Genomic DNA, 14,044 nt, shown 5'->3' on the forward strand with positions numbered 1-14,044 from the left:
CGACTTGCATGTCTAAGAAATGCATCATAAGCAGCCCCCCCCCCCCCCCCCCTTCTTTTTCTTTCCTTTGTCTTCGACTTTCATTATGTAATTAAACTTGAGGAGCGCTTGCTGTTGGGCTATTGGTACATGCTAAAAATGAAGACAGTGCATAAAATGGCACAAGAGAGAATGACAGACAGAACACTGATTTGTGCACAGCAACATATATCAAAGATGGGGATGCAAGGTTAGGGAAGCTAAGGAAGAGCCACAACAGGTGGGAAGGAATGTAGGTGAATGGCTGAAATGTTGACGCAGCAGCACCGCCTTGAAAAAAGGAAACAGTAATATACAAATGTTTGAGGTGACCAGTCGGATGTTGAGTGTGACAGTGATTCACGGAAAATAGTTTTCAGTGGGGGGGAGGGGGGAATGTGAGAAAGGGGGGTGGACGTGCATAAAGCCGCCAGAATGAAGGTGGCGAAAAATTAGAGACTTGTGAACGTCTAATCACTGCCTGATTCTTCGACATCAGACAGCTGTGGCCTGTGCCGTTCACCTACCCATTTGTGACACGTGCTGCGTGCTGTGGAGAGCCCATCCTAACAAAACACCTCTGCAGTCTTCAGAACAGCCAGGATTCAGGAGACAGAACACTTTCAAATCACTCAGACCTGTTAGCTCTTATTTTACTGTGAGCTATAGAGGAGAGCATGTCGAAGGTACCCGATGCCATAATTTTGACAAAGGCTTCCAGCTTAGAAAGTAGCCCTGCTTCGGACTATCTGCGTTATCAATTCCCGAGTGTGATTAAATGAGAATATGCATCGTGTGATGAGGATCACAAATCTCAAGTTCCCTCCAAACATCTTGTCCAACAAGTCGCAACAAGTTACTGAAAGGGAGTAAAATGTGCATATAATACCATAGAAGTTCTGGCACAAAGCTTTGTTGGTTTATTTTAAATCTGGAACATACCATGGGCACAAAGCAGGAAGCGCGATGAAGTACTAGGCGACTTGCAAAATAATGCATGCCATCTCCTGTTTCTTACGTAGCTGTGGCCAAACCATTCACTAGAAGATTGGGTTGGAAAACAAGCCTTATGTCTGCTGTTACCTGGGCTGCAAGTTCAACAGGCCTCTTTTTAATCTTTGCTTTGCTTTCCAGTTCCTTTTCCTCCTCCTTAATTGTTCTTTAGCATAAAGCAATGATTGTAAGAAATGCCAATCATTCTGCATTCACAAAAAAAAAAAAAAACGGGTAGATGGTGGTTTTTTATATACCATTTAAAAAATAAAAGTGTGTTGTCTTTCCCAGCTCTATGGTGTTTGCAAACCAAGAACTCTCCTCTACAGAGTACAATCCTCCCTCTGAGTGCAGAAGCGCCAGCAGAAAGGCTGATTTTTTGGAGAACTTCTTGCCTTTATGGTTCCCGACCCCACGTCTAGCTGCCAAGGGGAAATGTTGCTATAGAAGAGCATTTGCTACCACCGATACCTAGAAGTGTCGAGGGGTTTGGAATAGTAATGGCAAAGCTGGTCAATGGTAACAATAAATATGGACGAGAATATGGTGTTTGGAAAATAATGTCTCCCGTATGTACAGAATATATCTGCAAATGGTGCACCATGATGGGCTACATTGTTCACCATGAATTTGTAAACGCTCCTGCTATAATTGCTTACAAAACAAACCACGCTAAATATGGAACTAAACAAGAAGACACAAAACAGTCTGCTGTCTTGTTTTTGTTTGGTCACGTTTTTAGCGCTGTTCAGTTTTCTAGTTGCGTACCAACTAGTTCATCAAAACACATTATATAGATGCATCAAGTTGTAAACGAAATATTATGGCTTTTTCTTTCTTTATTTTTCAAAAAGAAATTAACCCCCTCCACCATAGTGGTAGTGGAAATAAATTTCTGGCTACACCACTGGTGAGCACTATGACACAGCTTTCAAGCATAGCTCAAAAGATGTAAAGAGCAAGGCCGTGATATTGTGGGAGTGCCAGCTTCTTATTATTAATAACTTAGCTTATGAAGAGCTTTTCGTTGCGAAGGCCTGGTGAGGAGATGCCCTTTAGTACTAGGCACATTTGACACCTTTTGTAACGGGCCCTTTTGATAGACACTGTTGGGCTCTATGCAACTTTGTCTGTAATGTTCCAAGGCTGAATTTATGTTAAAAAAAAAAAGAGGCATATAAATAATTTTTGAAGCTCCCCTTTGAAGTAGTCCCCCATGCAGTTAACACAGCTTTCAATGCTTCTGGATGTTTTGGAAGCAGTTAGAGCAAGCTTCTTTTGGCAGGGCTACAGAGGCAGCTCTACAGGGGGCGAGAAGCATAAGGGGGGGGGGGCGAGCCCGCCTCCCCCCCTTATGCTTCTCCCGATTTTCCCTGCCAATTTTCTCCTGCCTCTTCAGCTAAACTAAATTGGCAGGGAAAATCAGGAGAAGCATAAGAGAAGGGGGGGGGGGCGGGCACGCCCCCCCCACCCCCATGCTTCTCCTGATTTTCCCTGCCAATTTTCTCCTGCCTCTTCAGCTAATGAATGAAACCGTAACTAGGCTGGCTTCAGAGGCAGCAACTGAAGTGGGAGGCAAGGCACCAAGGCAACCAGTAGGCAAGCTCTCCCAAGTAGCAAAGGACCTAATAAAAAGACAAAGAATGAAAGTGTCCAACTCAAGAGATACGATAGAATTCAAGGAACTGTCAAAACTGTTCAACAAGGCAAAAATAAGTGATCTTCGAAATTATAATGTGAGAAAGACTGAAGAAGCTGTAAGAAATGGACGCAGCCAGAAATCGGTGAGAAGAAACCTTGGCATAGGACAAACCAAGATGTACGCACTGAAAGATAAGCAGGGTCGCAGCAATCTCGAAGGTATAGTAAAAGAAGTGGAAGAATTCTATACTGACTTGTACAGTACACAGAGCACTAAGGAAAACTCCACTCGAAACAGTAATGCACAGGATACAGAAACTCCTCCTATAACTAGCGATGAGGTCAGAAGGGCCTTGCCAGACATGAAATTAGGAAGAGCAGTAGGAGAAGATGGAATAACAGTTGAGTTAATCAAAGATGGAGGAAGCATAATGCTTGAAAAACTGGCGGCTGTCTATACGAAGTGTCTATTGACTGCAAGGGTCAAGAAAACTGGAAGAATGCAAACATTCTACTAATTCACAAAAAGGGAGACGTTAAAGAATTGAAAAATTATAGGCCCATTAGCTTACTCCCAGTATTATCTAAAATATTCACCAAGATAATCTCCAATAGAATAAGGGAAACACTGGACTTTAGTCAACCAAGGGAACAGGCAGGTTACCAGGAAGGGATACTCTACAATGGATCACATCCATGTCATCAATAAGGTAATCGAGAAATCCACAGAATACAATCAGCCTCTCTATATGGCTTTCACAAAATACGAAAAGGCATTTGATTCAGTAGAAATAACAACAGTCATAGAGGCATTACGTAATCAAGGAGTACAGACCACTTATGTAAATATCTTGGAAAATATCTACAGAGATTCCACAGCTATCTTAATTCTCCACAAGAAAAATAGGAAGATACCAATAAAGAAAGGGATCAGACAAGGAGAGACAATCTCTCCAATGCTATTCACCGCGTGCTTGGAAGAAATGTTCAAGCTATTAAAATGGGAAGGCTTAGTAGTAAGGATCGACGGTGAATACATGAGCAGCCTTCGGTTTGCCGATGACATTGTTCTATTCAGCAACACTGCAGACGAGTTACAACAAATGATTGAGGACCTTAACAGAGAGAGTGTAAGAGTGGGGTTGAAGATTAACATGCAGCAGACAAAGATAATGATGAATAACTGGGCAAGGGAACAAGAGTTCAGGATCGCCAGTCAGCGTCTAGAGTCTGTGAAGAAGTGCGTTTACCTAGGTCAATTACTCACAGGGAACCGTGATCATGAGACGGAAATTCACAGAAGAATAATAGAGAGTTGGAGTTCATGCAGCGGACATTGTCAGCTCCTCACTGAAAGCTTACCATTATCATTGAAAAGGAAGGGGTACAATCAGTGCATTTTACCGGTGCTGACATATGGGGCAGTAACTTGGAGACTGACAAAGAAGCTGGAGAACAAGTTTAGGACTGTGCAAAGAGCAGTGGAACGAAGAATGCTAGGCATAAGTTTAAGAGACAGAAAGAGAGCGATTTGGATCAGAGAGCAAACTGGTATAGTTGATATTATAATTGACATTAAGAGAAAAAAAATGGAGCTGGGCAGGTCATGTAATGCGTAGGTTAGATAACCGGTGGACCATTAGGGTTACAGAATGGGTGCCAAGAGTAGGGAGGCGCAGTCGAGGACGGCAGAAGACTAGGTGGAGCTATGAAATTAGGAAATTTGCAGGCACTAGTTGGAATTGGTTGACGCAGGACAGGGGTAATTAGAAATCACAGGGAGAGGCCTTCGTCCCGCATTTTACATAAAGTAGGCTGCTGCTGATGCTGATAGTACAAAGAAGCACATTTAATTAATGCATCCTATGCATTCACTGCAGATGTTATGCTCACATTATTGGAGCAATTGACCAGTGACAGCGAGATAATAGTCCCACAATGGGTGAGAAGTCCTTAGTTTGAAAGAAGGGGGAGCTAATTTTACATTCCGCTTGTGAGCTCCACAGACTGCATGCTCTGTTGTAGAATCAAAGCTGAAGGGGTAGCTCAGGGCACCTTTAAAAAGTTTGGATGACTGCAGAAGTGACTGATGTGTTGGTCTTAAAAGTGACAGCATTAGGGTTTTCTTGGAAGAAATTGATGTAGTGTGTTGAATGACTCACTAATTTCAAAGAATATAGTTAAAGCTTTAACGAAACCTGATTTTACGAAGTTCCTGATCTAACGAAATTTCCATTCCCCAGCAAGTACCTATAAGGTTCAATGTTGTCATCAACCCGAATTAATGAAACTAGCTTGCATTCAAGCCGATTTAACTAAGCTTTTCCAGAAATAAATGAGTAAAAGAATCTGATTTCTTTCTTATTTTGATGCAGACAGGTTTTTATTCAAGTGTGCACTCCAACGCTATTGCGTTAAAGCATCTACACACCTTAGCCACAACCCTAGCTTTAGTTTGACAAGGCTGCATGCCGCGGCCATGCACAGAACAGCTGACTCAGCAGTCGCTAGCATTCCTACGTACCAGATGGCGCTAGGGGCTGCGGTAGTTTGGTTGCCCTTGCGGACTTTTTTACATGCGCAGGCATGGGTTAGTGGCAAATTCAATGCCATGGTACCTTTTGGGTGTCGCTACGTTACAATTTCAGATTTCAAAGGACAGAAAAATCTCTTACTCGATTTCTCGAATTTCCTGATTTAACAAAATAATTCGAGCGTGGTCATCCCTTCGTTAAATTGAGTTTAAACTGTACCACTCAGATTCCTTGTTAATTAATGTGGTCTTGACTGTAGATGTTTTGTACAATAACCATGCTGAATTACAGTTATAATGCTACATTGAAATGAGCCTTATGACACACCATGCTATCAGATCTTTAGTCAAGGTATCGTTAAAAGCACAGAAATGGATTAGTGAGGGTTTCATTAAGTGGTATTATTTCGCTACTGCATGTTTTTGTTCCTTCATTGAAAACCATTCCAGTGAGTCTTTAGGAGCTAATACCGAGCATTGCATTGCCTTGAACCAGTTCTGCTACTGATGTGTGTTGAGCTGTGTAAGGTATTGAGTGATGTCACCTCCACGCAGGAAGAGACATGGTCTATGCACAACTTGGGGACAGCGGGTATCGTGGTCCAGGTGACGGGCACTAACTGGCCAAGGCCTTCATACACTCTTCTAGTGACAGGCCTATGCCGCTTTCGTATTGATGGCCTTGTCCAGGAGTCGCCATACCTTGTGGGAAATGTTTCTCAACTTGACAAGTTGCCTGGGGAGACTGGCTGTAAGTGGCAAAAGGATTACTAAATTGTTGATACCTTTTTGTTGGTTACTTCTTATTTTCTGTTGGTCTTTCTCTCTTTTACTTATATAAGAGAAAAAAAGTCATTACCGTAATATCCCAAGAGATAGGCCAAATAATATGTACAAAAGATCGGGTGAAAAGAGGAAGTGCACTAACTTTCTGTGTGCAATCAGGAAAAGTTGGGAAAAAATAAAAAGAAACATTGTAGCCAAAGGTTGTGAAGGTTTGTTTATAGGCCTGTGTTAAATCTTCCTCAAAACCTTCAAAAGAACAGTCACTGTCGTCAAACAAAGTGTTGATGACCTTGTGACGCACTTGGTCAGATATATGGTCAGCAGGTAAGCGCAAGGGAGAACTACCGATGCCAGTTGCAAGTGGAGTTCACTGTCTTCAGACCCATCAGGGGTGGTAGATATTCCACAGCACTTGAATGATCTGGCCACATCATCACAATTTGGCCACAGCTTCTGCAAAGGTCACAATTGCACCAAAGGAGGATGAACTAAAGATGACTGTCATTCCCATTCACCATTGTTCCTTATCTCCAGCAGTAGCTAACTGACTGTGTTGTTGCTCTGACACCATCGAGCGGGCACCACAGCAAAAGCCAGTCTGCATGTAAAATTGCTCCTTGCCTGCCTTCACAAGCAGACTGATAACAGTTTGTCTGCTTGTAACGGCAGGCAAGTTGCACAATGCCATGAACAAAAAATCTTAATTGCCACTTAATTATACGTGTCATATGCTGCCCATTATCGCATTTTCAAGAAAATGCAGCCTCATCTTGGATCAGTGGAAGTTTATTTGAATGTAGGATCAAAATTAAAGAAGAAAAGAACGTAGCAGCTACACCTTGGCATGGGGCAGGAGCTAGAGTTTCAAGCCAAGTGATATCAAACGTCCTGCTTTCTCGCAAGTGTTAAAAAGAGAGGCGGTCATGTTACGTGTGTGGCTTGAGCACTGCTCAGTCAACAGGCAATCACAAACCATGCAGTTGTCTTGAAGTAGGCATTCACACTACTTCTGATGCCATACTTCTATTCGTCTTTCATTGTCAACATGGCGATTCTCCGAAGTGTTGCAAAAAAAGCCCTTTTAGTAGCAGCCGCAGGTTCTGGTTATGTTATAGAGGTGAATTCTGCACATAATTTGCCTAAAATCTGAATGGAAAGACATCTTAACAAGCCGAAATCAGGCACATTATTACAGAGATAATTGAATGCGTGTCCGACAATGGGACAAGTTCTATTCTAAGAAGCTACCACCTTGTCCTTGTTTTTATTGATGTGGTACAGTCTCCACCTTCCATGTTTAATGCCTTGGTTGGAACACTGCCTGATTTACTTTTTTTCTTTTGATCAGTCACACCTTTATAATAAGCTTATCACTTTCATTTAAAATAATGTGTGGTAGCGGCAATACTAGCTAGGTTATACGGGTGGCAGTGCTTTTCCTTTGGAGCAAACAATCACAATGAAAACTATAGGAACAGTATGGAATGCATTTGTCATTGGAAAGTTATTTGGATAGTATCAGACAATAAACAATAAGTAAAACAAAAAAACTGCTGTTGTGTCGACCGCATATATATTGAAATGCTTTTACGCTTTCTAGTCACACTGACAGCAACGTGGCGAGTGTGCGCTGATGTCCGCCTCTTTCTTGCTCCCTGTAGCACAAATAGGCAAACATTCTGCATCATTCTGCCGCTTCTTCATCTGACATGCGAACTTTGGCCTGACAGTTCGCGGCATATATATACCTCAGGCTTAATATGCAATAACTTTATTACTTCCAGTTCCTTGCAGTTTCCACAAATGTCAGGCATGGGTCGTATGACAGCATCTCATGACAGTGGATGATTAGAATCTTTTATGCTACACTGACGGCACCTCTTCCATGCCATGCGATGCTCTCGCAACCTATTATAGGGAAGAGGGAGGAAGTGCCATCAGAGCAGCATGCATGACTTCTCTTAGCTGCCTGCTTGGCACCATGCTTGCGTTTCGTTTAGTGTTTTCTTTTCTGCCACGACATTATGTGGCCATCGTAAGTGTATTTATGCTGTAAAAATTACAACGGCAAAATTTCATGTCAATGACTGAATCATTGCTCTGCAAAGTAGATTTGAGTCTGTAAATGTACGAGGAGCAAAATTAATGGGCATTAGCAAGCAAGTCTGTGGTAAGTAGTTAAGGTGGGCAGTAGTCATGTCAGGTCTACTGGTAGCTAAGTCTGAAATTTTCCTTAAACTATGTGCAAAGTGTCACTAAGAGTTAAACAGCTTTCTGCAAATAGGGGTTCCATCATGGTGTAAATGCTTCAAAATTAACACTAACCTGCATTATGAAAGATTTCACTACTGAAAGTATCCTGCTTACTTTTTGGTTCCTAAACAAGGATATGCTGACCTAGAATGATTGAAAATCTCTTTGAAAAAGCGCATAGAGCTTGTGGAAAAAATTCATTTTTGATTTGGTTGCAGTGTTTGTCTTTAGGACCCCCGAATATTTTGTTTTTCAGTGGTAGCTTTTATAGCAGACTGTTGAAATGTTTTTTCTCTGGAAGTGGTACAGTGAATATTACAATTTTGAATGTACGTGTTAACCTGCATCTTTCAAGCTAGCAAGCTTAAAAATACATATTAAAGGAAAGTGTATGTGTCAAAAGCGGAAGATCACGAGTAGGTATATTCAACCAATGAAAGACAGATTGCATTACACAGTGATAAGTTACTGCCAGTCATATGATGTCATCTTTATGGAATGCTACTTCTTTGCTCTGCTGTGTGCTTCAGAGAAAACTAAGTAAAAACATGGTGCAGGAGAGATTATCAGATAATTTTTTGGTAACATGTAATTTGTGGCAGTGGATGTCAGGAAGAAATCTGTTCAATAAATTTAGAGGAAGATTTGATGGTGTTTTGTAGTTGCAAGAATGAAGATAACTGGTATGCAAGGCATACTGCTAGAAATATGATAACCAGCACCCGTTTAAAGAAATATGTTATAACATTGTGTGGCAAGAAGTTCAGTGCTGTCGCAGTCAACATTTTTCTAAATTGAATTTTCATCAGTCCTAATTAACATGGCAGGGAATCGGTGGCCTAAGACAACTATAAAGCAAGGTTTTTCTGCATATTGGAAGTCTGGTCCTGTTTAATAATATGGTGTTTCTTATCTTTTTCTTTACAGCAGTGGACATGGATGATTATGACACGGAGTTAACTGAGCTGATGAACCAATTTCGGGAACAGGCCACAAAATTGATAGACATGCTTGACCTGTCTATTCCCTCCATCATTAGACTAAAGGTGAAAACTGCTGTTTCTTTATGTGCATGTGTACATGTGTGCTATTATATGTCCTCTTGTTCATTATAAGTTATCTGCATTTATATGCCTGGCATTCCTATTCCCTCTCTCATTAGACTGAAAGTGATGACAGGTGATGACTGTTACTACTGGTATGTGTGTGTGTGTGCATGCATGCGTGTGTATGTTTGCAAATGTGTGCTTGTGTGCATGCATGTGTGTGTGCATGAATGCATGCATTCATTTTGGGATCTTTATTGCTCAAAGTAGTTATGTCTGTTTTGCAGCGTCTGCTAGCCTCTGTTCCTATTCAGAGCTTGCCAGACATATGTGCTGCAATTGTGAGAGCTACACATGCAGAGAGACTTCAAGTGCTGGATGCAGTAGATTTGGGCGAGCGCTTCAAGAAAACACTTCCCCTGCTGATTCGGCAAATTGAAGTGAGCGTCATTCCTTTTTGCTGCTTATCTTTTGCAGATTTTAACACTTTCGTTTTTATTGCATTTATGGCTTTTATTGTGTGTAACCTTAGTAAAAGTACTGTAGTTGTCTTGCATTATTAACCTATTAAAGCCTAAGAATGAGTTGTGTGTGACAACTTTATTAAATATCCTGCAATTGATGACCTGGGTCTAGGCTGCAGAGAGACCATGTCTCTCGGTAGCTTCCCGTGCTTGCTGGATGGCCCAAAGTTGGTCCTGAAGATCTGAGATGGTCAGTGCGGCTCACCACCATGCCTCTAGGTCATCCGGGGGGACTGCGATTCTCCTCTGAACTATTTCACAATCCCAGAGTATATGCTCTAGGGTGGCTCCTCTATCACATAATTTACATTTGGTGTCAGGGTATAATTCCAGAAACATGTGGTTAAGATGTACCGGGTTCGTGTAAGTTCTGGTTTGAAGGTGCCTCCAGTCAGTTGCCTGAGACCTGCCTAATTTTGGGCTAGGAGGTGGATATATACACCTCGACTTTCTATAGAATTGAGTAATGCCACTGAATGAGAGGAGCCTATCCCTATCCTTCCGTTCCATTTCCTCTTTGGTCAGAGCCGCCCATAATCAGGCGCGGTTAATGAGTGCTTGTGCAATATGTTGGGCAGACTTCTTAAGTTTGGGGGTGGTGGTGGATTCGCACTCTGTATGAGCTAGGAACTAGATGAATTCCTTGTCGTGAAATTTTTCAGATGATATGAGTTTGGCTTTACTGCTTAGAATTATTGCAGCCTCAACTGACATCCGTCCTCTGGCGTAATTTCGTATAGCCAATTGAGAGTCGCTAATTATGTATGTATATTTGGGAGAAGCGATAGCCAGAGCAATGGCAATCTCCTCCGTAACCTCAGATACCCTGCTTTTGATTGAGCACGTATGTATGCTTTCTTGCTTTGTATTAATTGCTACTGCTGTAAACGCTTGGTGATCTGAATACCCCACGGCGTCCACGAATAGCGCTTCCTCGTCATTGCCATAGTGTTTGAGTAGAGCTTTAGCTCTGCTTGTTCTCCGGCCCTGATTGTGTTTTGGGTGCATATTTTTGGGTAAATTTGGGATTTTAATCTTGCTCCTAATCTCTCTGGCAATGCAACCTTGGGTCCTTGTTAGTTATGGTAATTAATTTGTAATTTATCAAGTATACTTCTTCCAGTCTGGGTGCTGGCTAGTCTTTCCAACTGAGCTATCTACTGAGCTTCAGTCAATTCTGCTAAGGTGTTGTGCATGTCCGGCTGCATTAATCTCTCAGTATTGGTGCTTTCGGGCAAGCCTATGGCCTGCTTGAAAGCTTTCCTTATGTGTTGATTTTGTCCTTTTCTGCCTTGTACCAGTTAAGGTATGCAGCTACGTAAAGGATGTGGCTTATAGCAAAAGAGTGAATGAGTCTAACAATGCTAGCCTCCTTCATTCCCTGATACTCGTTCAGGATTCTCCTGGTCAACCTAATGGCGTTAGTGACTTCGGTAACGAGCTTTCTAAATGTTTTGCCATAAGTTCCCTTCAACTCAATGTTGAGTCCCAGGAGCCTAATTTGTTTAATGATGGGGATGGCGCCACCATTCTTCATATGACTCTGTATCTCCTCATACTCTCTCTCCTCGATGTATACCTTGGGCGGCCTGCCCGTGAGGGTGGATCTGTAAAGAAGCTCTGATTTCTCTGGGCAGCATTCAAGCCCTGTGCCTGTGAGGTACTCCTTCACTTTATCTACCGCTTCCTGTAATTTCTGTTCTATCTCTCCATCACTGCCTTGAGAGATCTATATGGTAATATCATCCGCATCATCTTATCATCTTAACGCGGATCATGACTTTGATACCGATTGCATATATTTAGACTTTGCTAGGGCATTTGACTCCGTTTCACACGATCTACTTATCTTCAAGCTTAATCAACTTAACATAGACCCCAATGTACTTGCATGGATTAAGGAATTTCTCTCTAACCGTAGTCAGTATGTGACGGCTAACGACTTCTCTTCACGTAATTCTGCCGTAACATCTGGTGTCCCCCAAGGGTCCGTTTTGGGCCCTCTGCTCTTCTTGATTTATATTAATGATCTTCCTACTTGCCTTTCTTCCTCAACTGTCCGACTGTTTGCAGATGACTGCGTGGTTTACCAGAAAATTACTAACCATGACGATTATCTCAATTTGCAACGTGATCTAGATAGGGTATTTGAATGGTGCAGTCAATGGCTCATGACACTTAATACAACTAAATGTAAAAGTATGCAGGTTTCTCGCCACAGCACTAATCATTGTCCGCGTACTTACCACCTCAATAATATGTTATTACCATCTGTTGACAGCTATAAATACCTTGGTGTTCACATTTCTTCTAATCTATCGTGGAATACGCATGTAGAATATGTAACTAACAACGCCAATCGCATGCTTGGTTATCTGCGTCGAAAATTTTTTGATGCCCCATCATCCCAGAAGTTAACACTTTACAAAACCTTGGTACGTTCTAAATTAGAGTACGCATGCGCCATATGGGATCCTACTCAAACTACACTCATTCAAACTCTTGAAGCCATTCAGAATCGCGGCGCACGTTTTATCTTGTCGAATTATTCACGTCATTCCAGTGTCACATCCATGAAGAAAACCCTAAACTTGCCTGACCTTTCGTTGCGTCGAAAGTCATCTCGCCTCAGCCTTTTTCATAAAATATATTATTATAACAACGAGATGAAGGACGTTTTGTTTCATCTACCTCATTACATTTCTTCAAGGACCGATCATCGCTTCAAGGTGGGGCTGCCTTCTTGTCGCACAAAATTGTGTAATGACTCTTTTGTTCCTAGAACAAGTGTCGCATGGAACCACCTTCCCTCCACAATCGCCAGCATTGCTGATGACCACCAGTTCAAGATCGCTTTACAAGACGCCTTGTAATACTTCTGTTTTTTTGTTTGCTGCACGTCTTGCCATTTCTTTCCCACTCCTTTCTGTAGTGCCTTTGGGCCCTGAAAGTATTTTAAATAAATAAATAAATAAATAAATATAAGGAGTGATTAATTTCTTCGATGTCCTCAAGCTTTTCCGACAATCCTATCATAATGAGGTTAAAGAGCATGGGTGATATCACACACAGAGTGCTGAGGCCACGGAGCAAGAAACATTTAGGAGTGGAAACTCCGCTGTTTGCGGCGACCAGAAAAGGTCACAAGCCCGCGGAGCCATTATCATGCTGGTGGCCTGTAAAAAAATTACCGCCGTTTCGGTTGCCAGGGCAACCGGTTGAGCGTGTTGCTCCTGTTCGGCCGCGCGCGCCTGACTACTTCTATTTAGGGCACAAAGGTGGTGGCCTGAGAGCGTGCCGGGAGCCGCCTGCCTGGGCGCTGCATATTTTTTTTCGCTACGGCTTCTACGACACGCCACATGGTGCCGCCACTGCATACGGCCCCGTCGGCGCATACAATTGTGACCTTATCTGGTCGCCCGTGCTCCCTCGCGCTGACGGGAGTTTCACCTCCTAAATGTCTTCCTCCGTGGCTGAGGCGTACCCGAACTGCCCATGTCCCTCACCTCAGACTTGAGTCACCCATGGTGAGGGTAGCCTTCCTATTCGTTAGAAAGTCTCGAATGTAATTGTACGCCCTTTCTCCTAGGTTTAGGTTGCTGACACGACTGAGTATGGCAAAATGTACTGTTTTGTCAAATGCTTTCTTGAGATCCAACCCTAATATAGCTCTCGTGGACCTCACTTTACTGTCTAGTACTTGCTTTATTTGTAGCATAACGTCCTGAGTAGAGAGTCCAGCCCGAAAGCCCAACGTAGTGTTTGGATATGTTTTGTTTTCCTCCTGGTAATTGTTTATTCTGATAAGGGATGCATGCTCCATAAGCTTTCTTGTGCAAGGGATGAGAGATATCGGCCGTAGATTTGCGATATTAATTGGTTTGCCAGGTTTAGGAATAAGTATAACCTGGGCTTCCTTCCACTGTTGTGGTATAGAGCCCTTGGCCCAGCATTTGTTTATGTATTTCATAATATTCCCTATTGCCTGATCATCCAGGTTTCTTAGCATCTTGTTATTAATCCGGTTTGGCCCCCGGGCAGATTTTGTATTGAGTTTTTGCAGCACTGCTCTAATCTCTTGTGCAGTGAAGTCCTCATCCAAGGTCTCGTTAGGCTTTCCCTCATATCACCCATGCTCGACGATTGGGTTGGAGGAGAAGGTATGCAACACTTGCTTTGGGGATGAGTTCATCTTCCTTCCCTTTGTGCCCATGCATAAGCTTTCGCAAATTATGTTTTTGAGCTATCCT

General features: G+C 42.5%; 1 protein-coding gene across 5 annotated transcripts in view; it reads left to right on the forward strand.

Annotated features, from left to right (window-relative positions):
- The window catches only part of LOC135898037 (lon protease homolog 2, peroxisomal-like), an 87,806-nt gene that overhangs the window by 10,845 nt on the left and 62,917 nt on the right, over nt 1-14,044 (forward strand). For 4 of the 5 annotated variants that reach the window (XR_010563244.2, XM_065426769.2, XM_065426766.2 and 1 more), the window contains 3 exons: nt 5,741-5,936; nt 9,152-9,270; nt 9,558-9,710. Coding sequence is in view for 4 of the 5 variants with exons in the window: in XM_065426769.2 (XP_065282841.1) it covers nt 5,741-5,936; nt 9,152-9,270; nt 9,558-9,710 (468 nt within the window). In the remaining variant the exon portion in view is untranslated. The remainder of the gene's footprint in view (nt 1-5,740; nt 5,937-9,151; nt 9,271-9,557; nt 9,711-14,044) is intronic. The other variant, XM_065426767.2, reaches the window with a different exon arrangement.

The sequence above is a fragment of the Dermacentor albipictus genome, chromosome 1 (genome assembly GCF_038994185.2).
Source record: "Dermacentor albipictus isolate Rhodes 1998 colony chromosome 1, USDA_Dalb.pri_finalv2, whole genome shotgun sequence".
NCBI classification, from domain to species: Eukaryota; Metazoa; Arthropoda; class Arachnida; order Ixodida; family Ixodidae; genus Dermacentor; species Dermacentor albipictus.